Source organism: Varroa jacobsoni, unplaced genomic scaffold, assembly GCF_002532875.2.
Source record: "Varroa jacobsoni isolate VJ856 unplaced genomic scaffold, vjacob_1.0 scaffold_390, whole genome shotgun sequence".
Lineage (NCBI taxonomy): Eukaryota > Metazoa > Arthropoda > Arachnida > Mesostigmata > Varroidae > Varroa > Varroa jacobsoni.
This window is the reverse complement of record NW_019213292.1, coordinates 46,044-72,829: the sequence shown is the minus strand read 5'-3', so window position 1 is coordinate 72,829 and position 26,786 is coordinate 46,044. Positions and strand designations below refer to the sequence as shown.

At 36.6% G+C, this 26,786-nt stretch overlaps 1 protein-coding gene and 1 long non-coding RNA gene across 4 annotated transcripts in view; one reads left to right on the top strand and one right to left on the bottom strand.

Moving 5' to 3' along the window:
• The window catches only part of LOC111259990 (uncharacterized), a 38,145-nt gene extending 33,444 nt beyond the window's left edge, over positions 1-4,701 (top strand). The window contains exons 8-10 of one of the 3 annotated variants that reach the window (XM_022832410.2): positions 1,321-1,428; positions 3,519-3,741; positions 4,122-4,701. In XM_022832410.2, the coding sequence (XP_022688145.1) occupies positions 1,321-1,428; positions 3,519-3,704 (294 nt within the window). In that variant the 3' untranslated portion in view covers positions 3,705-3,741; positions 4,122-4,701. Of the gene's footprint in view, positions 1-1,320; positions 1,429-3,518 lie in introns of all 3 variants that reach the window. The other 2 variants (XM_022832409.2, XM_022832408.2) reach the window with 2 other exon arrangements.
• A 13,223-nt stretch (positions 4,702-17,924) lies between these two features.
• Positions 17,925-24,056, bottom strand: LOC111259999 (uncharacterized). Its single transcript, XR_002679984.2, has 3 exons — positions 23,949-24,056; positions 23,541-23,599; positions 17,925-18,928 (listed from the first exon to the last, which is right to left on the bottom strand). It is a non-coding gene; the product is annotated as an uncharacterized LOC111259999 (long non-coding RNA).
• Positions 24,057-26,786: the final 2,730 nt, after the last annotated feature.

Below are 26,786 nucleotides of genomic sequence, written 5' to 3'. Positions count from 1 at the left end.
TTACCTATGTGAAGCTTATAAGCTTGAAGTAAAGAGAAAGTAGTGAAGATTGCAATGGTCTATCCATTTCAGACGTCGCCATCACCACAGCAGGACATTTAGGCTTAGTGTCTATCAGTGTAAAGGCGTGACAATCAATTTTGCCTTTGCTAGTTCCTCTACAATGTTTTTTTTCTTATATATGAAATTGGAAAGTCAGCTCTTAAAATTCTGAGACGGATAAAGATACCTAATCTTAGTACCCAATAATATTTATTCTATTGCACATTAGAGATACCGGCCGGGTGGCTTGGGTAATCAAGTGACCGTGTAGTGTATGTGAAGTACGTAGGTCTTCTGGTTTGGAAAAGTGACGCTTTCAACACATAAATGTGACGATAGCTATAAGAACACAACAGCACGTATCTAACGCCCACATTGTAGTGGGCCTCGCTTCTCTATCGAATCTATTATAGGTCGAAGCTGCCATTTTTTCAAATCTCATCTTTCTGTCTCTTTATTTTTACATAGTCATAGGTTTACACTGTTATTTTTGTTTTATCATATTTTTTGCGTACATAAATTATGCTACAAGCAGCGTACATCGGTAATGTTCTGTTCGTGTAATCAATGAACCCTCATGACTGTTAAAATTTTTAAACATAGCACATATGTTTTTTTTTGCGTAGAACAAATAATAAGGCAAACATGCATACAGAGATGTGTATCAGTTTAGTTTACAATTCGGACCTTGCCAACCTGAACCTCACAAAATGAGAGTATTAATTAAAGAATAGATATGATATCTAGGAACATATTTAGTATTTGATGTGGCTCTATTATTATTAGATTGTTCAATATGTTTCCGCATTTTGTATTGTTCTTCTTTTCCAGCTTCCCGTTGTCTCTGGTCAAGTCTCATTGTCAAATGTCTTTTCACTGTTTTTACAGAAGTTAGGATTTTAGAGTTGTTGTATTATATAGAAGACGACATTCGTTTACGGATTAGAGGTAAAAATGTATCGAACATAAGACTGAATAAACTTAGGTTAGGTTAATATTAATACATGCCTTCTATGTTTAACATAAATGGTATATGCAGTTGTTGTGAGTTATCGAACTGATACGATGCTTGGGGCCCCGTATGTTTCGATAAATTTAATTTGCTATATATATTGAATCTAGGAATAAGAAAACATTTGCATTTACTTTTTAAATCATACTTTTTTATTTGTCGCTGAATAAAATAGTACTAATTAACTGGTGAGATCAAGAAGTGATACATTTCTTTTGCTAAATAAAATACCTTAACACAATTTTTTTTGTTTTGGTTATTAATAGGCCGTCCCCAGTTACGCACACTGGTTGATGGATACGGCGCCTTTGACAAGATACTACGGGCGCTCAGCATTTGCCCTATTGGGTACGGAGCAATCACTCGACAAACTGGTAATTAATTACTTGAAAATCAATATTGAGTACCTAATGCACTGCTCTATTTACAACATACTTCACTGTTGCCATCCAAAGACACCTGTTGCCTTTTATTGACTTTAAGTCGGAATTTCTATTATGGCTATCAGCTTAAACTGCATCGGGATAAAAATTGTTTCAAATTTGGCGCGTTTGGTACCTACGCCTTCTTCTATTTCATACATGTCCCGTTAACTTGATAGCTCAATCCGATAAACAAAATTACAAACAAAAAAAAAAAGGAAAAAGATAAAAAAAACGTATCGAAGTTCTATAATAGAGAAAGGGCATCGCACTTCAGTGAAGCAATTCAGGTACTACAGTTTACTAAAAAATATATTCTGTTTGTTATTTTTAAAAATAGGGATGTTTTTTGTAGTCTATTTGTTGAGTTCATGAATCACCTGCTTGTGAGCAACCCGCCGTTTTAGATTGTTATTTTTTGATGCTCCCTGTCTCTGAATTACTGAACCAAATGGAATTAAGGCGCGTCATTGGACTAGATGCATGGGTCTTCATTGATTGTCTAAATAAGGCTAATTCTTAATTAAAGTCAACACATTATGCAACAATAGTCTGGGGCAACGATTCAGCCAGCAGACCAATAAAGCCACAACAGGTATTCCGTAATAGATATACTATATTCATTGTAGAATCAGTTTTTCAGTAAAGTTTTTAGTACAAGTAAAAAATGTTTGGACCAATATATGTTATGTAGGGCATTTCATTCAGGCTGGAATCGTGTACAAATAATTGATTGCTCCAGTTGAACCTTTTGTCTCTGGATAGGCGTTAGCCGCACGAGGTCCTATGGACTTCCGAACATGTTCGTTACTGTTAAAAGAACGCGGAAGTCGAGGCCAAGTCGTCAGAGCATCGTTTTCAGATGCTAAAGTACCTACAAACATATATATCTATATGTTCTTTAGCATTTGTTCTTCTAGGATAATGCGTTTAAATTGGGGAAAACTTTGGCAGGCTGTTTCTCGCAACAAGCCAGAAGAAAGTTGGGTCTTTTTAGAACAAAACAATCAATTCTTCATGATAATGAACAATGCCTAGCTCTTTGGAATTTAAACGTAGATTACCTATTATCTAATCGTTCTGTGCTGGATGGACCTTCCTTTTTTTTTTTCAAAAATCGATGGTCTGTTACTGGAAGCTTTTGCTTTTCGAAAAAATTGAAAAAACTTTCATAAAGCAAGCTGGAATATTCTTAATATGGTTTAGATTTAAAGAGTTCGAAAACGTATTAAAACGTCTCGAAAAATCATTTTTGATAACCTAGGGTTCTAATACGGAAATTAAGCGCCGCTGCTGAGAAAAGAATTCTATTTGCTCATTGAGTGCTTCAGATAAGGTCCACCGGTTATTCTCTTTAAGACTATTTATGTCTTTTCACACCTTTCAAACATGTTGGTCGTTTTGAGCATTTTTGAGACCTCCGACCTGCTATCAGCGTAATTTTTTTTAAATTAATTTTTGTTGGCGTCCGTGTATGTGGCGTATTTGAACGATACTTTAATGACTCTGCAGTTACCACTATCGCTCGACGCATAGCTACTATTGAAAGTTAACTGCGGGCGAAAAAAGTAATATTTTAGTGTTTATTCTCAATTTAAGCTGTAAGCGGCGCGGATGGTGATTATATTGAACAAACATGACCGTCAGAATTGATTCTTTCGGCCCATGCAGAAGATTAGTTAAAGTATTTGTTTTAATTTAGACTCATAGAAGCAAGACATGTGAAAATCTATCAGTTTAGACGCGTTGCCTACTATTTATAAGGCACGAAAGGCGCATTCACGGCAAAAGCAACTATTAAATGTATATATCAAATAAGTTCAGGACCAGTTCGGACGCGATCGGAACATAAAAGTCCCAGCCGCGGGACAGTTGTCAATTTTATATATATATATATGTGATTGTGGCTTAACCGGTTTGATCTTTCATGAATGTATGCTGCTTACTAGGATACGGCGAAAAAAGGCCTTGCTAGTTTGGCACATGGATACGTAGTGCACTTTGCCAATCACGTTCCTGTTTTGTTTCTGTATCCTTTATAGGCTCAGCGGTATCTTTCGCCGCCCACTTGGCGAAACGTGCAGTCAATCCTTAGGGTAATCCAGGACAAAGGAGCGGGTGATCGGCCTCAGGATGAGCACAGCGCACTGCTGACGGCTCGAAACAGCGCTGCGATTTTTAAACAACAAAATAGTATTTTGCCTAGCAGGACACAACCCAGGAGGTAGCCATAGGAACTGGCTGTGAAACTGTGCTATTTAAAAGGTAACCATTATAATGCAACCAGCAGAGAGGAAAACTGAATATAGTAGACAATGTTTTCATCACTAGCTAAAAACAGTAACTGTAGTGCTGTTGCGTAAATCTGGTTTGCGATGGCCGCAAAATCATTAACATGTTACAAAATCCATAGTTTTTTTCATATATATAGGAAAAATACATTGAAATTGAATATATATATATATATATATATATATATATATATATATATATTCAATAGCTAATTTTGCCCAAGACTATCGAATAATTTACAGCGATAATTATTTACTGTACCATTTCTGCAAAGTATGCGTCCGCATATATAGGTCAAAGAATATCAGTTATTACATTGGCGATATTAACAGAAAGATCCTAGTTTGTTGCAGATTCTCGCTGCCAACATTCTAATTTCCTATTGAAAGCAAGCTAAAAGGCGTGGATCCCCATGAATATGCAACATTGGGACGAGAGCATCTTGTGTCCCCCCCCCCCCTGTATGTAGTCCATACGACTCATATATACACACTTTGTACTAATCAATAAAAATATCCGTTGTATGACATAAAAGATTCGTCCCAATCTTAAAGTGAATCAGTTCAGGAATCGTGCTTAGAATTTTGTCAGGCTTCATGTATCCCCGGGGTGTCCAGTCATAAATAAAAACTCTTCCAGGTTTACTCTATGTGTTTATATATTGGTTATTACATTTAGTATTAAAGATGTTTCAGTGTTAAGAGATGCAAAGGCACACGAAAAATAATACAAAATTCGGTGGGTTTTTATTTATGTACTTTTAGTGTAAACATACATCAAAACTATTAAACTAAAGTAATGAGGAGCTATCATGGCTAGCTGTGGAAAAGCTCAAAGCCCAAATGATGATGATACACTTTCCCCAAACAATAAACCAGTGAGCATTAATGAGAAATAAATAATAATAACAATATTTCTTTAACAACCACAAAACTTTGTTTTATGTTATAAATTTAGGGTAGCATATACAAGATACTGAATAACCCAAAATTAATTTTTGAGGGGATTATGGAGCTTTGCGGAAAAATGCTTTTCCCAACCGGAAGAATATTTCTTACGCTAACCTCTACACAAAAGTAGGCAACGTCATGGCTATATCCAAATGCCCCTAGACCTCTGGCCAAAATGGGAGATTTTAAAGCAATTCCCGTTATTTGAGCTTTTATTGCAAGTCATTTGGAATAAGCTATGAAAATTAATTCATTTCCCAATCAAAACCGTATTTCTCAAACGATTTCATATATTTCGAAGTGATATCTTGCAATTTACCTTTTTCGCCCAATTCTAACTTCTTGCTTTGTCTAACTAATATCAGCGTACCATGGCTTATTTCTTTTCAGTAGAAAGCGTTTCATTCATTACTCCTTCAAGGACTAACCACGGGTTTTGGAACACCTTGTATAGAAGATACCACACGTAGGTACTAGCTAGTGACCTAAATGACTGTATCTTGGCATTCTGGAACAACCTAGCGAGTACGAATAGATTGCTCTATAATTCTAAAAATAGTTCTATTATTAGAATAGTAATTAATAATATTAGAATTAGTGTCACATGTGTATCAAGACAATGATGTACCACATGCAACCATTCAAACGTCTCGGATGCCATTTTAGCGGCTCCCTAATACATCCAATGATTTTAATTTTGAACAAACCGCTTTATCGACCGCCGCCCGTCGGGTCACTCGAACAGAGTAAAATGTCGAAGCTTTTCGAAAAGGCTGCCTAGGGTTGACTTCGGCCAAGATAAACAAACGTTGATTTTTTCATGAAGTTTTGGGCAAATCTTGCACGTAGGCTTCAAGTTCCAAATAGAATGCATCTTATTTCATATCTGCTTTTAATAGATCACAGCGCCGGCAGACAGTCTAATATAATAAAAAAAAAAAGGTACTCGACTGTTTTCGAGCCAACGAAGCTTGACTTATTATTTCTGACGCAGATCCGACTCAATTGTCTCATCGTCTGTTTTTAAAGTGTTAAAAAATTGCTAAGCAACCCTGTATTTCTATTATGGCATGACACTTACCAGTCGACTTCAAAGTCTCAATCTGAGGGTAAAGCGATACATTTCAACTACATTGACTAATTTGGAAAAAACATTAATATGAACGATTCATGTATAAGTACTTATAGATTTATGCCTTCAAAATGAGTGAAGACACCAGTCTGGGGAAGTTAGCTGATATTGATGTTTTCAAGTCGGGTATACAGAATCGATTGGCGCATATTAGACTCTGTCACAAGAACAAATTGGAAAATGTGAGGCTAACTTTGGTATCAAAAGCCATATGGTACTATTCTAGTAATAGATAGACGAAGCTTTGCAAAAAGGGCAAAAAAGATTTGCCAGAATATTTCGACACTTCGACTAGGGTGGTGTAGATCTGAAGTCAATTAAGACAGTTAATTATTTTTTTTCAGTTCTTTTCAGGCTGAATTTTTTCGGTTCAATCAAGCATTATGGAATTTTAGCATAAAACACTTTAAACGTCAAGGTTTAATACGAATTACTTAGAAAACCCAAAACATTTTAGTAAAATGTTTAATATCCGGAAAGCAAGCAGAGATAGAACTGTCAGCTTATGCTTAATGGTACGCATATAATCTGTTTATCATCGTTGACAATGTAAAATTTATTTATCTAGAGGGAAAGCATTGCACGATAATCCTAATTATTAGCTTTCCTGCATAAACCATTTTGGGTTACAAGAGATGCTTGCTTGCCTTTCCTCTACTGGATAAGATGTCGATGTGTTTCCCTAATAATAAATTTATTACTTCTCTGATAACTTGCCGCTTTGACCTGTAAACGAACTATTCAACAGGACGATTGATCACCACCAGTAACTTCAATGGCATGTGTATCTTCAGGTAGCATATTTACTCTAACGGAAATAAGGAGATGGTCTTTTATAAATATCCAAAGAAAAGAATTAAGCACCTAATACATTTTTTTTTTCGTAATCTTTTCTTATTATCTTTTTACCCTGTTATTATTATTGTTTGTCCTTATTTATCGACGCATTCCAGTTTACTTGATTTATTCGGAATACCCTTGAAAATACTGTTTTCCTTCGAATTGCTGTTATTACTATTGGTTTTGACGAATGAGATAGAGAACATATTTGGACAGAAGAAGGCCACGTTCTGACAAAAACGGAGCCTTGCTTTTCTCGTAGCATCAACGTGGCTCGTAACAGCTTTCATGAGACCACTTCCTGTTTTAGATTCCGTTTCTGAGTGCCGATCTGCCACCACAGCAAAAAAGATCGTCCCTATCTCATATGGAACACAAACTGAATGCACATCTATCATGAACATGAACAAATATAACGAAATTAACCGGGATTTTAGTCTGGCATTAAGTCTCAGTAATAGCTTGTCTCAAACTTTCGAGAACTTTGTAGCGGCATTGATTTACTCTTGCGGTAAGTCCCAAAAGAGAATCAGTTCACTTAATTTCTATTTTACTATGTTTAGAAAAAGAAAGTTCTATCCTTATTGCATTAATATTCGATTTTGTGAGAATCAGATCGTTGGGCAGATGTGGATTGTGTCGAAGTTTTGCAATTTCTATACCTCTCAATTCGCTCCTTTTGCCTGTAAGTTAGAGAAGAAGACCGCCAAGTTACTGAAGTGGGTACATGTAAACCTGCTTCTTAATTTCTATAACGAGAAAAAAGCGTTGTTGCCGCGGCACGGGCGGATTAACTAAAAATATCCATTTAGAAGAATAAAACAAGCACAGTCAAGTGCCAGGTTCGTTCCCGTCGAAAAGCTGCTTGTCAAGAATTTTATGCAACGTAATAGAGACATTTGTCAATGCGAACGAAATTCTGAAGGGTGTGGCAAGTAATGTTGGCTGTGACGCTACGTTTACGAATGACGTGTCCTGCACTCAGCGAGTACGGCCGTAATGGTCCTTAGCCTTAATATGTATGTAACCATTTGTCATTTGTAGTGCACCTCCTACGCGCGTATTCATAACAAGGACTTGCCATCATCTAAACCGACCAAAACGCGTAATATCGCGTGCAGTCCGTTTCATAATTGTATCATATGCAGAGAGGTGTAAGCTAAAGCAAACTGTAGACAGTGGGTAACATCTCTTTACAGGGTAGTCTTTTTTTTTTTTATATATTTATTAATCGTAGTTTTTCGTTACGCACTATAGTACAATATATTGAAGTATATACATGATTTACCTTCACACAAATCGGCTCTTAGTCTTAATATGAGAAAGGGATGATTCATTTAAACTATTTAATAATGGGATTTTATAATATTTAGCTATTTTTCCGGGATCGTTGGTTCCACCGCCTTTAATTCTAACATAATATTTTAATAATAGAATAGGACCGTTAGCATTCGGAGCTGTTAGGCATGAGGGGCTCGTAACAACAACTAGTTCTAATAATAATAATAAAGACTGTCAGCAATACCCACATTTACGTGTGACCACAAGTAAAAAGTTATCAATGGATGCGGATAGGTAAGGTAACTAGGTAAGTCCTTTGAGAGGCAGATACACCGCAGTTCCAAGTAAACTTAACGCGATCATCTATTTTGATCACACATGTAGTCTTTGAGCAAGCAGTCCCTGGCTCTTTCAATTCATCTGGGTGATCTAATTGTTTAAGCTGCCGTACCGACGGCCCCACACAGCATATTTCGACAGTTTATTACAATACCAGTTACTATCGCTTTTTTTATTCTAGACGAACACCTACAGAAAAAATCTGCTACATTTCACAATTTATAAGTAGTTGTTATTTTTCTAAGTAGGACATCTTTCAGTAGATGGGATGGAAATTAGTGTGCGGTAATTGCAAGCTTGATAGTTTTAAGCAGCGACTTATTAATTATTGGCAGAATGTATCGTCGTTACACATTGACGGGCTAGAGACCTAAAAAGGCGCCACTTTCATTGACGGACCACTAAAACAAAATCTAAAGACAATGATTCGATTTTAACTTCCAAAGCAAGTCCCATAGATGCTCTGGGTCTTCGGGTCGAAGTGACTTTATGCCCATTTAATTGCCGAAACCTATTATCACGACGACTCAAATTCTCCATGAATTATTTTGTCGGAGGTACACTTCTCACTAGAGGTGAAACGAAAGCTATCTGCCGTTCAAATTTAGAACAGAACGACTACCAAGCGATTTCGTTATGTTATTGGTTTCGAAGAGAATCTATCTGACTACCCACGCCTTTGTTATTACAATTATCGATACGGTATTTCTACTTAAATGAAACGCTTTCGCCTACGATCCGATTAAATCAAATCGTCAGGCATGACGTTTTGGAAGGGACGAAATTTGCGCTGTTATTTGTCAGTTGTGGACTTTCCGTTCAACTGTATTGGAACCTATCTGCTTTTTTTGCAGTCGTATTGTGACTACTGCTAGATATTTGCCCAGCGCTAAAAGGTTGTATAATGGCTGATCTTCAATCAAATTCTGATTTCGCGTAAATGCGTTTGTAGCACCGCAGAGTGCTGGCTAAAAAACGTCTGAATTTAGTCTAGCGAGCTTGTAACCATAGGTCAACTGTTATTTTTCTTTGCCAATAATACGGTGTATGTACAATATCAGTACAAGACCCAGGACTAACTATGCACGTTTATGTTCCGCTGTTTTCTCGAAAATAATGGACGTGTTTACTCCAAGTCCGTCAAATAACTTGTACAATTATGTCCAATTCTGTCCCTTTATACGGAGTGATAACTTATTTCGAAGATGGCTAGATCTATGAGAAGTGCTTGACAAATTTATTTGTCGGCAAAGTATCTATTCGTTCAGTTAAACTGTTATTATTTTTTTCACTACAAGGAAGGAATCTAATTGATACGCCGTACTATAATTGCCATCTCATCGTAAAACTTTCGATGCTAGACGCCATACACAATTCACATAAGAGCATGACGTTGTAAACTAGAAGCATGTTTAAGAATTACTTTTTAATAACTCGACTCTCGCTCTCATCTCCCTTTAAATAACTCGCAAGCCACATGACCACATTATATAATAACGGCTGCTATAACAACCAGAAAGCAGATCATGAATAATTCGCTTTCTATAAATAAGTTATCTTTATGGAAAGTCGACTTGAAGTAACTTGAATATTATTTCAGTATTGATTCCAGTAACGCGTTAACTAAGCACAAGCGAACTTACCTTACTTAAAGTTCGATTATGCCTATGGGCGAGAAGGACTAATTTCAAAATATCAAAAATTATGCAAGCATTTTTTTGCTTAAAATTGACGGATTTATTGAACTTTTTTCTCGTAGAACGAACATATCGAGACGTAGAGAGCAGTAGACGTCAGAACAAACAGCCGATAAAATGATTCGATACCTTTTTCATCAACCCTACCATTCTTCATGTAAACCTGACAAAAAGCACCTAATAATTGTAGTAGCGTTATATAAACGTGTATCGCGCTCACACCGCACACCTTATTCGTATTTTCGGTTGTTTTTTTATTTTCGCAGTATATTTGCAACAAATCCAAATTACTTTGTTAGAATACGGTCGAACTTCTCGAATCGTTCATGATGTCATTTTTTATGGGCGTAGGAGGAAGCGTTTGGGCAGCAAGCGAAACTCTTTAAAAATCGCAGCTTCTACAAAGTAGCTACGACACCGAATTGATAGCTGGTACGATATGCTTGTTAGAGTATAAGGTGTCAAGCACTTCACTTAATTCTTTCCTAGATCACATTGTAGAATACACTGAGACCAACTCAGAATAAGAACTGAGCTGTAGGGGTAAACGCTTGTCCCCATGGTGTACAAAAATGCTGGCTCCTGTTATTGAAGTACCCTGCACAGTAGCGTATCGCGTATGTTAATTTTTTTTCAACTGCTTACGGACTTGTACAATATTTCCTTCAGTCAGCTACTCTTGGATTTATTCAATCATGTTCATACTAATGCAGTAATTCAATGGTGGGTCGAAGCATTTCATCGTCATATTGCGGCGTTCTAACATTATTGTAATAAATTCGATACAGAATAGAATGTCTTTGAAGCAGCCTTTGGTATCAACGTCGAGTGCCACGGGCACGATATGAACAAATGCACCCGTCTGCCAATCCTATATCCTTTCATTGATACACAGCATCTTCAAATAACACCCATTGGTCCTTTCACTGAGCACCGCTAGGACTTTGTCTAGTTTTACATTTTAACAATTTTTTGTATCATGTTGCAATACGACAACAATACGCGATAATTGAAAATGTGTTGTCATTGCTTAGATTACCTCATCGTTGTCTTTTACCTCTTTCCCGCCATGTATATAGAGCTGCCGAATCGAAGCGGTCAATGTGAAATATGGTGAACGCTACCACCAACACTCGTTGATCGCGAGAAAATCACCTGCCATTTGTGAACTACTACTACCACTAGTGAACTGACGACCTTACAAGACTGTAAAATACTCTATACAATAAAGTTCAATAGCAAAATCAATACACTATTATTGTATAATAAGATGAGAATCGACGGCGGTAGTAGCCTTCGCACAAAAGAGATTGACCACCTTTTGGGGCGTCAATTTTTCTAGAGCTTCGAAAAAAATGGTAAACTTGTTTTTCAGTTTGAAAAAGGGGGACCTCTCATTTCAACCTGTTGTCAAGTGTCTAATACAGAGCAAACGGCGGAGGGGCGATTCTTTTAGTAGCATTGCCAGAATTGTCAATAATAGAAATGCCAAATCCCCGAAATGTCACTGTTTTTTTGTGTCAAGTTTCTTTCAAACAAGGCCTTTCACCCATTTTCACAAATGGTCGTTGACAAATTCGTTCGTAAATCATGCGTATCCAAACGGTTTTGCTTGATGTCACATTTTAGGTTACTTTTCAGCTTACTAACATTCATCCCAAATATCCAAACCCTACCAGTTGAGTAAAAAAAAAAAAGAGAGACACTCATTCAACTCTATGATTTGACTTGTGATATTTTTGCTTACTAAATGCTAGTAATGTTGGTGGCTATGAAGGTTCCTGGTCGTTCCAGTTAATTGAGGCGGCCTCCGAGGAGCTCACACACAGAAGACAACAGTTATGGTGACAGTCTAACTGAAAGAAAAACGGCACGCTGTCTTTTAGTGGATTAAGGAGCCTTCTTGGTCCTGATGGCTACAAGATGTTAGCAAATCGCTCAAGGAAAATGTCGGCAGATTGAGAAATACCGGATAATTCTGACTAGAGATCGCAGGTGCACAACTTGGTTCAAGGTTGGGTTGGGAACCTTGCGTAGCCAGCATTGACTTCTACATCTTTTTAATATAGCGCTTATCAGAAACGACACATGGCTTTATCTCTAATGCGCTGTAAATGGTTGAACACAATAATATCTCCACACTTCTGCCATTTTAAATGATTATATGGGTGACTGGAGCAGGCTCTTGGCATTGATCTCCGTGAAATTTGTGACCTTTCATAATGTATTTTGTCTTAATTATACAGTATATAGAAGGTACAAAAACTGTCCCTTGTGTGTGCTCAGTTTTTTCATAGGATGGCGATCTAGATGAAAACTAAGGACCTAGTTCAAGGCTCCACTTACCTCAACTAATGTACTATATTATATTACAAGTGGTCAATTAATAACACAGACTGAGTAGGGTAAATGCATTGCGGCAGATCTTCTGAATGTAAAGTGACGAAGATTACGCTTTTCTCTGAACTGGCAAGCGTGTGAACCGAAAACAATTGGAAACTAAACACGTGAGTCACGCTTTGATATAGCAGGTGAATTATCAAATAATATGCTAGAAACTTTGTAACATGTCCGAACGCTTTTTTTTAAGCTCACTAAAATCGATTCTTCAACGATACGCTACAATCTTGACATGATCACGACGTTGAGCCGTTTTCTGATTGTAGACTGTAGATAGCGCTAATGCGACATGAGCTTTGTCGGAAAGAGTTGTCTAAACATACGTTTACGTTATCACGCAGTACTATGGCCGTCCGTGTTCTTACCTGTTGTTGATCGTCATGCTTCTGAGTCTTCATGCCTTTTTTTACCACTGCTACTTCTACCTCTATTACAAGTATTGAGACTTCTACCGCGTTAGCAATCGGTACAAATGTTTAAGCTGCAAGAAGAAGAAGAAGAAACAGTAAACAGCGACAGTCAGACGGCCATAGCGGATTTATGCCGGTTGCCATCACTAAGGTGAGAAAAATAAACGAAGTGGCCAGCGTAATTGTTACCACCACCGTTCTTGCTAAGGCCTTTGTTGTTACAATGACGACAGCAACAAGACCAACAAGAATAACAGTTGTATAGCGAAATACTACATGCATCCCAGTAAAAAAGCCTATAAGTGCAGCGTAAAGAGGGAGCGGAAGAAAACTACTATTTCCTTTAGACATGTACGTTTCCAATGGTTCCATCTCCATCGGAGATTCCAGCAACACGAGTATTCGTCGACTGTCTGTCGAAATTATATTATAATTAGTAGAGCACAGTTATTCGATTGACATTTTACTGTTATACGATGCAAAGCGTACATCTTCGGAGGTTCCTATAATTGTTAATTTCAATTGACATATTAGAACCAGATTTTGAATTTAGCCAGAAGATCTTAATTCTGCAATGTGTCCATTCTTCACCATTGTGCTTATATATTCATCTTTTACCTAACAGGCTCCTTCATATTTGTGCGTTTGTACCTCAACGTATTATCGACATAAAATGCTTACGCGATCACGGCAGTACTAGACTAATACGGAATCTTAAATTTCATGTAATAAACCTATAGTATAGTAGTGCATAGTAACTTCTATAAAGCTCATCGGGTCTAGACGGTAAAATCAACGAGGTCGTTTCTAAAAGCCTATTACAGTATAATAACAGCACTGAACAAATAATAAATGAAATAAAAGTCTAGGGGAACTGTATGTAGTATGGATTGATATGGAAAAAGATCAGAAAAAGTTGATCGGGAAAGACCACACATACTACCTGCTCGCAACAAACCTATTGTATGTATCTCAGTTGGAGTAACTACGTAACTAACGCGAACTGTCAAGTGACAATAACTCCGCTTTGCCGCCGTAACACATGGTCCGCGGCAGTCCTACGATCTATGATTCGTACATTTCGGTTGGGTGAACTATTTTTTCGGGTCATTGGGTTAATTGAAATTGGAAAACAGGATAAATGTAACAGGAAATTCAAAATCTAATAGTGATTTATATGGACCAGGGGACCTGCAATAGCATAGATGTCGATTCATCGATAGAATTATTATAACGGGATAGCTGCCACGAGATGGCGCTGCAGAGCGGCAGGTAAATCGCAACGGGGTAACTGTGAACGTGTAAATTTGCAATTCGGTTTTCACAAAAAAATTGTAAAGGCTTACATTTTGGCAAGACCAAAGAAAGTTCACTTCATAAACTTCATAAAACTACAGTCCGATACTTACGTTAGGATTTACATAGAAATGGTATTTTATTATTAGAAATGGTGTTATCCAAATGTAACGCACTTTCCTATACTTAAAATGGGTATTTCTGTGTCAAAAAGAACATGAACCGAGTGAAACATTTGTTCCCCTTATGCGGCAATGGGGTTGAAAATCTGTTCCCAAAAAGAGCTTGGAGCAAACTTCCGATAAGTGTCAATTGCAAAAGTTGTATATAACGGCTAATGTGGCGAACATTTAGGTAACACTTATTTCTTCTTCGAGATATTCTCCGACAGCTTTTCTCTCAGAGTAAATTTTCTTTCTTAATTTGTCTTCAACGTGAGGTACATTATCGGCCCCAACTCTCTAAAGTAGCCGATAGCAGATATCTCGTCCTGAAAAAGACTAAAAATCGAATTAATTTTCATGCTCGACAGTGTATATAAGAGTGTACTTCTTCTTGTATACTAATCAAAATCTCTTGATGAGCTTAATCGAGGTACCATACATATTCATACACATAACTTTTACTTTCATGGTAGAAAATCGATGGATGAAAGCTAACATGATGTGGTATGTAAAGGCGTTTTGTTTATATCTAGAGATAGAATAAAAATACGGCACGTTTCCCTATAGCTAAAATGAGCTTTTCCAAGTAAAAATGGCAAAAGTTCTATCAATTGTACTGTTATGCATGTGCGACTGTTCTCTGTAAAAATGCATTTTGAGCTAATTCGCGGCGAAATCGCAATAATTGCATCTGAAGGCTTCAAAAACGGCTAATGCAAAGTTGACTTTTCGAACAAAAAACTCCCTCATTCATTTTTAAAAAATGCTAAAAAAGAACTGTGAGTACATATTTATTATAAAAAAAATTGTTTAAGCCTTGGTGCCGATCCAGAAGCAGAATCAATATGCCAACCGAGACCTATAAAATATTTTAACCTCAATATATGCAACTATTTATTAACAAAAAGCAAAAATAAAACAATATGAAAATTATTTTTTAGCTTTGGTGGCGTACCAGGAAAAGGGTCATTAAATTAACAAAAACATATGAAGCCACAATGAAGTGTTTATAATGCACAAAGCTGTAGGATGTGTGATTTATGTTTATTATGTCTTTTTGCTAAAAAATAGAGGTATATAAAGCCTCAAGCCTTACTGACATCCCTGGAATAGAGTCAATACATCAGTAGCACTACATAAGTTTAAATATAGGTATGTACAGATTTCAAGTACGTATAACAAAAGATGAAATGAAAATCTTATACCTTAGTCTATATAGTCTAATAAAGTTAATCTTCATTTAAGGGGTAAATAATTCATATAAAAAATATTTCTCATTAAAAATGCACCTCAAGAAGACAATCCTTATACTGGCCGATTCTATAATAATAAGCCGTGGTCGCTACAATTTACATACGTTATTACATCTTATCAGAAGAAGAACGAGGTAAATCACAAGTTTATATATGTTAAGCAATATATTAAACGAATACGTTAGACAATTTATAGAAATAACTGCAAAAGAGTAAAAGATTAGCAAAGGCCAAGCAATTACAATGAAATAACTGCTACTGTGTATTTGACCTCAGCTTAGACGAACGAATCAGATTAGTTGTGTTAATTAATGGTAAGGAAAACATGGAACGAAGCCCGCTGTTCCTCGAATGGATTTCAATACACAGATTTACAGTCTCATACGTGCGTGTGTACATAGACGTGCTACTTGATGATGTTCTCGCTTGAGGGACCGATAAGACGTCTTCGTACTTATGCAATACGCGGAATTACGTGAAAAAAAATTGTATAACGAACTGTGCTGTCACCGGCATCATATAGTTGATTTATCAATGGACTCAGTCGTAGCTTTAACTAACGGTAGATAAATTTTCGGCTTCGTATGACCTGTCAATGCTGAGATTTGTTTTAGCGGTAGTTAACGTGTTTGCTGTTTAACATTTCTACTGATGCGTTATATCCGATTTGCCTATTAACCTAAAATTAGTTTCCCTACTTCGACTTTTCTATTTTTTTCCGCCCTACACTTGTCGCTCCATTGCAAAGTATCGCTTATCCACTACGAAACAAAATCCGACGAACATATTGCAGCATAAGCATGTGACTGCGTATAAAAGCTGTATGCTATAATACATGACTTGCATAGCTCTTCCTCTTTCCTGCTCTACAAGCAATTGAAAACGCATTAAATACTGAAGAAGTTGGAGTATCTTCGGGTCTTGTATGGTCTTTAGTTAAAGGTAGAATTTGAACACTCTTTCACGGTTTCTTCGCAAGACATCTACAGAGAATATAGCTTAGCTGCCAATTTTGAAAACAAGACCGCCTGTTGAGTTTTGCCGAAAATCCAATTCCTTTTTATTAGTCAACGAGTCAATGATCTGAGCTGATATACAGAGGGACACACAGTCGTCGTAGTCAGCAGACGAGCCTCTCCAAGCAACTGTTTAAAAACGAGGAATCGCGGCAACCCCTATAGTAACCCCTGGCCGGCCGTTTTCTCTTTGGCCACCAGATGTCACCACCCGACAGGACAGTGCTGACGCAGCCAGCCGGTTGCAACTTTTCCTCGTGAACCGACAACCTAACCTAGAACGGGTCTTACGGTCAACTTTAACGCCTAAAGTAACCTTATAAGCCAAGTAATTGTTTGTTTACCGTTCTTTTTGTGGACCACTAGCCTATTTGCTTGAATAGACTTCCGAGCGTTTCATTAAAGCCATATAAATATATACTTAAGCATATATCTCACGTATATATAGAACAATTAAGGTAGATTTGAGCTAGCTCTGGGCCATTTTTGCAAATTGAATTAAAGATCCACATCTAAATAATACATTCATAATGACCATCCACAAATGCCAAATAAGTGCACTATAGCATACGCCTCGTGTTTTTAGTGAACCTAGATTTTCACACACATTCGTTCAGTAAAGGTTTTTTTGCTGTTGGTATTTCGATGTTACGTCTGAACTCTGATTTGAATAAACTCAGTTGAGTACTTGTCATCCACTAACCATGAGAAAGACTCCCGTTCGACAAAAGTTCATGCTCTTTGAAAGTAGTTTCATCTCGAAAACGAAAATCTCGAAAGATCACTGATAGGTTTGATTAGCTAGCCCATTATCATGCAAAAGGCGTGCAAAAGACGGACAGTCTGATACACCATAAGTTATTTTCGAGCCCAACAGCTACACTAGAAAGAAGTGTTACAGAAAAGCCTTCACACGGCAGTTATTGGTTGGCGGAAGTAGCTCTTTTGCGTGACTAGAAACACCTAAAGCCTAAACTTCATCGGGCGTTTCATGCTAAAGTACCTTGGAATTATTTATTTCAACTTCTAAATTTCAGCTGACGTTTCTCTGTCGAATAGGAACGTTTAAAAGGTGCTGCTTTAAAGCTTTAAGCATCGTACGTTACTGTATTGTTGACATAATGCATCAGCTTCCTATGATTGCAAACCCCAAAAGACGGAATTTTTCCGGAAGTTTCGAACAGAAACGTTTTGCGAAGAAATACGAAGACGAGCATGAACCCGCTGCAGGTTTAACTTATTCTGTTAAAGTAAATCAACGATATTCGCAGTGCAAGCCCTTTTGCGTTCATAATATAGCCGATTAAGTAAGAATTTTTCTGTAAACAAAGCATCCCCTAGCCGATTTTGAGTAGATTGGGGACCACTTTAAGTAGCAATCCGTTTTCAGGAACAGCAAATAGTCGATGAGACGTTTCTAAAGAAGCGCAAGGACTTTATTGGATCTCAATAATATAGTACAGAGCCTGAAACAAGTGGATTAAAAAAAATAGTAAACTACGAATGTACATATTATACGTTATGTATTACGTTATGAACGTATTTGAAAAAGTAATAAGCAAAAGAGTCTAAAAAAAAAATTATACGCAAAGCGGCAAGTGTATGGTAGGCAGTAATAGTGGCAAGTGAAACTTTTCGCACTGGACTGATGCAATCATTTACTCTTTACGGGTATTTTATATATTTAATAAATTCTCATTGATGTATCACCGATCCGATCCGAGGCCGATCATCAACGGGAAGGATTTCTACTCAATTTTTAGATAATATCATGACTCCTAGATAAAAGTGGCCCAACTTTGTACATAAAATGCTTGAGGCAGAATATATTGTAGTTAGCCGTTAACTGTAGTAGGGTTAGTGGATTATTATAATTAGTTTTAGCGGGGCGTGTTATCATGAAGCTGATTATGACTTCGTTTTAAATGCAAATGTATTGCTGAGGTCTGGGCGCGACCATATGCACACATTAAGTAATACTAAAATTATTTTAGCGAGTAATAGAAACCGTTTGATGTAATGTAACCGTCTAGTTAAAGTTCCAATAAAAATAGTTGAACCATCATATACCCGAGTTAATTTCCAACCATCACCGTGTGCTTAATAAACACAAGGGAGTTATTATATAAACGCTTTATACATATAAAAGTCTATATCCATCTGCCCTTGAAAACAGCTTCCACTTCAAATTGTGTTTCGTCTCAGCGGTTGTAGCCGTTTGATCACTCGTAAAGCGTCCAGAAAAAGACATAGGTTAATACGGGCTATTACGACGACCATAGCAATGGCGTGCGGTTGTCAGAAAGGTGGCTAGTTGGGAGGCGTTGCAGACGATGTTGGCTATTGTAGAAGGCGTAGCCTCGCGAGGACGGCGCAGCATGGCTGAAAACAGTGTTACGGTAAAAGATGTAAACAAAAGAGAGCTGCTAGTTTAGATGCAGTTACAGTTATACATAACGAGAGGTTTTTATTATATATATTGCGTTTGATTGAATACGATTCTTAAGATGAAATAGCAGTATACGTAAAAAAAACTGCTTTATTTAACGTCGATATTTCCAGCAAAATCTTCCGGTACGCTCCTCTTAAAAAGAAAAACAGTATCTGCCCTATAATTGGCAGCAAACTGAGCATAATCACTGTTTTCAGCTCAACGTCATGTTATCCTTAAACGAAGTATGCGTATCAGAAACGACATACATCTGAAAGAACCGCAGATATTTTTTCCCAATCTAACATAACCGGAATAATTGGCTTGTTTATTAAGGTTAATAGATATATTATTTAGCTTTTATTAAATATACGGTGAAATTCCGAAATCATTTACTCATCCTGCTGTTCCAGATAATTTCGCCTAGTGATAAGAAATAGAAGAATAGAGAAAAAATATATAATTTGTTTATTAATAAATAGTACTGCTGACCTGTTAAAATTGTTCGTCCGTCCAAAAAGAGGCTATATTGAAGACAGGCAACCTAAATAAAACTTACTTCAAAGCGCCCGATGTCCGTTTCATTCACTTTCACTTGAAAGCGAGTCATCATCGTAATTAGCGGATATTCATTCATCTACCATATCTAAGTACCGTTGAATCACATACGATATCATCAAATAATTTTTTGCTTAATGTGGTACGCAACAGCTATATTAGCATAGAAAGCAATGGAAGAAACAACAGATTCAGGAAAGACCGTATGGTGAAACGGGATCATTGCGCTAAATCTGGAGTGAACGTATTGCCATACGGTAACTATTGAGAAACTGAGCACTTGGACAAACCAACGAGGAAATGGGCCAGCTTTGGTTTGGAAATTAAAGGGTTGTTATACAAGCTATCGGAATTTCAAAAGCAACTGCTTCAAGTATTGCTTAAACAATGATGAATAGAAGTACCGTAAATATCTTGGAAGCTTAGGCCAAATTATTTTACACTGAAAAAAACTATTACTGGTAGTTATAGTAAAATTTGAGCATTTGGGAGACTCGACAGAAGCATCTGACTGTACTCCTAATAGCGCTCCTGCTAAAAAACAAATCTCAGGGCTTCCTTTCAGACTACATAAATATCCTATTATCTATATTAAGATGCATTAGAAAAACCGAAAGAAAAAAAAAACATTCTTTCAATTTGACGGAAAGACAAGCAGCAGAATTATCCTGCAGGACTCTCACATTTAATCAAGATCTGACTGTGAGTGACAATTACTTCTCGTGAGAACATTGCGCAGTGTGAAATGTACATCCTTTTCGTTAACAATCCTGCAATTCTCAGGGCATTCACAATTGAACTTCCGATAATTTGCCACCCATAAACCTGTCGCTTTGCGCTCTCAAGACCCAGACTCACCCCTTTGTTAGGTGTTTTATTGTGGTTTTCGTTAACTTAAATAGCCGAACAATGCGGCCCCATATTTGACGAAACTACCTGCCTTTGTCTTAGTAGCATCAATAGCATTATTAATCCCTTGAAGTTTTCTTCCGTTTCTTGCCCATGTCTCTATTTTCGTTTGTAAAATACTTATGATTCTAGCTAAGCATACGAAAATTATACTAAAAATGTATATAGATAAATAGATGCGCTTTTTTGTTCTAGCTACGTAACGTGTCGTCTTTTGGAACTCAGTTGAGAAAAGGGATGAGATTCTAGAACAATGTTTAATTTGCGCAGATGCTTTTATAAAGCTTTAAAACTGCTTTTTAGTTTTTGTTTTAAATATTCTTTTGACTGAAATTTGAGAAAAAAAAAAGAAGCGTGTTCTAGATGTCTTTTTCTTGTGTTTATAATCGATTGACTTTACTGCCATTCAAACGAACTGTTCCGAAAAGATCAGGGAAGGAATAAGCAAATAGCTTAATTTACAGTTAGAAGTATATATGTAGATCCTAAGGATTTTACGATAAAACACAAAAGTGTGTTTTATCGTAAAAAAAAACTGGTGTTTTTTTTCCACAGGTCGCCGGCACTGTGATTTTGTAGTTGATAATCGTTCTACTCAGCATTAATTGTACCAGCTAATCTACCAGTAAGTGTCTACCCTTTAAACAATCATTACTTAGTTATAGCTAAAGGTTCCAAGTTGCTACCGCGAAGAGACTATATCCTAGTTGAGCTTAACATGGTTTTATTAAGCCTACGACCTTGAGATAGAATTGCGTCCTGAGGATGTGTTATTAGTTAAACTATATTATATTAACAGTTGCGTACATCAGATCGGTAAAGATTGTTGGATCGGCCTTAAATTAGAGGCGGAAAAAAATTGCTGGGTGATTTCTTAGCAAATGTGTGACCTGCATGGGGAATGGTCACGTATTAGGCCAATAGAGTCACAAAAATATGATGCCTGCAAAATGTGCAAAAATGCCAAATAGTCACTATAGGCTAGTGGTTACTTCTATGAATAACATTAGTGGATTTGAACTCTAGAAACGATTGTGTAAGAGATACACATTCATAATGCGTGGGGAAACTAAGCCTCTGATTGAAAAGAAGACGGGAATCACTGCTTCAAGTACCGCCAATAGCATATATTATACAATCTGTGTGAATAAAGAAGATTATATCCATATCCATCTTACTATTTTAGACGAACCAAATTTTTTTATTCTCACTTCAAAGAAATAGTTGAGCACTGATATCTTTTTACACCGAGCTGGCTGTTGATGTACTCTATTGGGATGTTGTCTCCAGCGCAGTATGTTGGACATGCAGGTACAGGGGTAGTGAGATTTCGCTCATAAAAACCTTTTATATAAGTCACCTATATTTTAGATTAAGCGAAATCGAACAGTTGTTAGGTTAGTTGATGTTTTCATTTCACATAATATTTATAAACCAATTTATAAACCAGAATTGAAACATAAATATTAAAAGCTTTTTGTAACTGTGTACAAAGACCCGGTTTTATGCGTTCGAGTTCCGGAGGAGCATTTTACGAGGCATGCAAGCCCATAAAAAAAGATGTACCTGCATTTGGAAAATGATCAAAAAGTGTCTGTCACTAAAAGAGTTATGCATATAAATTTCAGCTATTACAGTTTGTGCAGCTTTTGTAAGCGTGAAAATTGTTACATTTTTTGCGGGTAAACAGGACGTTAGTGACATCGGCGAAGTAGTTACCAATTACATTAAAATGTTAGGCCAAGCTAATTGCGTCTGTCTAAGTACTTGTCTGCTCTGTGAAACTCTTCCAGCACTTCATTATAATTCAGGTAACTTTAGTTTTCGTTTAATGGTGATAGATTGTTCAGTGTGTTGGATTGCCTATGTCGTTATTTGATCAGCTAACTAGAAAGACCACACAATTTGATAACAGTGCGCGGCGAGCGTTTTAGGCTGACTGTATCGTCTGCCTCGAATTTATTTAGTTTTAGCGGTAGATCAGTGCTTTCGATAATTAGTAACTATCCCGACATCGAAATAATAATTTTAGAATAAGACTGCCTTTTGGTGTTGTTGATAGAAGACTATTGTTGAAATAATTGGAAATATGAATAAAATGTAGATCGGGACCATATGGATTGCACGATTCGTATAAATCGATTCAAAGGTTGTCAAGTTTACTGAATTCTCCGAGCTAACAATGTCCAAAACACGGACAAAGTAATCAAACACACCTACATGTACATATGTGCTTCTCTATCCGCCGAGCTTTCTGATCATTCTGAGTTTTTTCAAAATATCTACAAATAATTTTCCTCATGTCTATAATGCTTGTAAGTGTATAATGCCAGCTAAATGAATCAAAGACAAAGGTTTGAAATCGCAGGTTGCTTTGTTGTACAAATTAAAGCGATTTTTCTGCTTCTAGGTCTGTTAATTGTTTTATCAACTTTTAGATCTCCCTTTATAATGTTATTCAACCAGTAATCATTGTGGTTAAATCTGCGTAACAATACTCAGCTAAGAATCCTTACTAGGCCAGGCCTATACCTATTCTTTCTTAACTAGAACATGCATATTTTAGGCCATGAAGTAACAATATGTATAATACACAGCTAAGCTTACTGTGGCCGAAATAACGTGTTCAGTGATAAATAGATAATGACACCTGCCCGTAGCATGCTTTGAGACATTTTACAGGTATAAGCCTTTTTAGCTCGCCCTCACTAAATATCAGCTTGAAAGCGCTAATACAATTTTCCAAAGAAAAAGCGGAATCAACCGCAGCAGTAAATATTTATAATATCAATAATTTTATCTACTTCCGTCTAATTATTTGGCTAAATGTCCCGATGCTAAACACAAACTTGTGCTCGTTTTTCTAACTTCAATTAACTCTTCAGTCAAACACAAATGACTTAGCTCAATTACTCATATGGGAATGATTTCTATTATGAAAAATGCAATTGGTTAAGTCCTGTTATGTCTTTTTTTAATGTTTTTATGTCTCATTCAAAATTATTCGACTCCTTAGCGTACGTTATATGTACGATTGCCCTACAGAGAACGGGCAGTGAATAAAAAAAAAAACTAAAAGACGTACTCATTACTTACGAGCTTGTTAGTACGTTAAGTCGTAACGTATTATTGTGTCCACAGGACATTTGCGTGGCCTGTTAAAAATCCAATCAATCAAGAATGCTTAAAAGTCGTTACAGAGAAAAGTTGAAGTCGATAGGCGAATATTCTGTCATTTTATTATTGTTATTAGCCACCCCGTCAATTTTTTTCTGTTAACCTATAAAAGCGCTGTTTTATATAAATCTAATATATCTGACTTCTTTCTTTTAATATCTATTTAGCCCGTTATTTCCAAACGAGATTCCTCTCGTTTTCTCAACATCGTTATTCATATCCACCTCACAACGTAGCGTTCGTTGCATAACTTATGATTTAACGTATCTTCAAACACTTCATTGAATATTTGTTCTATTCACTCCAATCCTACTGTTGATTACTTACATAACACATTTAGTATAGGTCAAAATTGGGCCCACTTGTTCGAAGTAAATAGTAATATTCACAATAGTATTGCCTATAAACAATTAAGTATCCGCTATTAGAGATTTAGTTTTCGTGGAGCGCTGTATATCAAGACGGCTGGGAGGTGTAGGTATAGGGGGCGCTGCTCTTTGTGACGCCGCCGCCGCCGCCGCCGCCGCCACCACAAACAAAACATCATTGTGCCAAATGGCTATGACCTAACAGTGAATCAGCATTTCATAGTATAATTCTATTACATGAACAATTCGTGGTTTCTCTTATGATGTCGTTGATAGATGTTTTTTTTTTTGTTTCTAGGCGCGCTCAAGTTTTGCCTGGTGTTAATACGTAGATTCCATTATTTTTATTGAAAATACATTATTATTATCTTGATCTGAGTGGTCAGCACTGTGTAAATTGGTTACTTTATTTTGTCTAATTATTAGGTATTTGGTGATTCTTGCAATCAGTTGATCAAAGAAGTTGGCTTACGAAAACGAACATTTCTCTACGGTGAATTCTTTTTACTCGCAACCTGTTGAGCCTTTAACAAAGCGATTCTCGATATGTTAGCGGTCGTTATAGCAGTTAATGCTATTCGATCAAAGAATGAATAACTTGTCATAGAGTTCCATTTGTTCTTTGCCCTTCGCTCTATGACCTCTCTAGCGAAGCTTAATTTTCTGTGAAAACAAGCACTTATTTTCTTAAAGCTACAAGGAAATTTAAAGTCAAATATTAGCAATAAGAGCATCGAATTGGAAGATGTTAAAAAATCTTGCTGAATCAGCTCTTCTAATGACCGAAATATGAACTCTTCACTGTCTATACGTTACTAATCGACTACGATTATTTCGATCAGGATAGACTAAAACTACGTATATCAGCTGACGTCATTTGTTAATGTTAGAGTGCAAAATACCGGAGCTACCCTGCCTTTTTGTTTTCACTGGAACAGATCATTGAGGATTTATTAAAATTTATAAAAATGTGGCTCGCATTGGTGAAGCGGCTAGTTTTTCTAGAAACGACTACAATGGAGTAGACGAGGCCTAAAATTGGCCTGCTTCTCTACAAGAAAAACAAAGCATGCTCAATTAACTTGAGTATAGAAACCTTCTGGCAGACTAGGTAAATGCTACTTCGACGCTTGTATTTATTCTATTATACAAGGGCAGCTTTCGAACCTCTTCTGGTTCAACTAGCCTAGTCTATATGGACCTTTGATAAAAACTGATTACACCATGCAGCACACTAGCATTAAAAATGTATTTTTCAAAAAGTAATGCTCAACGAATTTGTTAGCCTTTTATCATAATCACGTACCCAATTGTGACCGAAGTAAGCAGCGGCTTTAGTAAGAAGACCTTAGTGTTCACTTAGAAAAAACTGAAGATACTGAAGACAAAAAGATGGAGCGTCCTAGCACGAACTCTAAATCGCGCTAAAAAGGTTGCTGATATTGATTAGATAAAGGTGATCAAGCCAGGATGGAAAGACATGTTTTTCTAACTGGTTTCTGTAGATAAACTTTAAAGTAAACGATTTTTGTAGAGTTAAATTTCAGAGTCAGAGTCAGGAGGTTTCTGACGTACGCGATGGTAGCATTATCGCTTAAAATGGTCATCACGTTAATGGAAATTCTAGCTGTTAGGTGCATCGGCGCTGCTGGAACTTAGCACACAGCAGTTATGAAGTCTGTGTCCACGGCCACAGTGGGAGAAACCCACACACAGTTGGGGAAAAGCGGCAAGCTTTCTGCGCCAGTGTAGAAACTTTACGTACTTTAGTTTAGGTTAGGGCCTGTACAACTTACAAAACGATAAATTCTAGCGAAATTTCTAATTTTGTTTGTATAACGGATAAATCAAGCCATTTCATTCTTATGTATCGTAAATTATACGACGCTTCTGAATGGGCGTTAAATAAATATTAGTCAAAGGTGATGTGCCATATAAATTCCGCATGACGAGCATTAATTCTCTTGTATTAATGTTAGTTGAACTAGGTTAAGTATAAATTCCTGAGCAACAATTGTTTTTTTTCAATAAATTCGTCATTTTAAGGTTAGCCACATATTGGACTGGTGAGAAGTTGGTGAAATTTTCCGCACTTAACTAGTTCGATTGTTTCGACCCGAGAACAGACCTTTAAAAACGTCAAAGCTGTCGTTTGGACGTCTACTAAATTCCTTTGTTAGCTACCTTTTAGCTGAACTTTATACATACACAGAGATAAGCCACGAGCGACAAGAAAATTAGTTTTCAGTATTATAACGTTAAGCTAAATCCGTCGTACAAGCTCTGCGTTAGTTCTTTTTGAAGGCTAAGTTCATATTCTTTGTCAAAATGTATGCATAGATAAAAACTACTGGCACCATATTCTTTAACTAGTGGCCATCAGCTATTTGTTTGTAAGTTGTGAATTTTTCTGCAAATCTTTGCATGCTGAGCGTTTATATTCGCACCGACAAAAAATGGCTCACGTTACAAATCGCTCAGGTCATCTTAGGCTTAAATGTCGGATGTAATGAACGTTCATTTACCGTACGAATTACCTTATAAATAGACGTGCTAATTTTAGTGCTTCTAACCTATTAGTATAAAGAATGCATCCATGCATACAAAGAAACATGGCTGTAATAATAATAATAAAAGTCCCAGTAACTCTAATATTTTTAACTTAAGTATTTTGATATAGATAAGTAAGCATACATATGATACGAAATGGCATTTAATTGACTTTGCTATATATATATATGTCGTGTTTGATATAATTCATTGGCCTGATGACCATTTTTTGCATTCGGCAGGTATA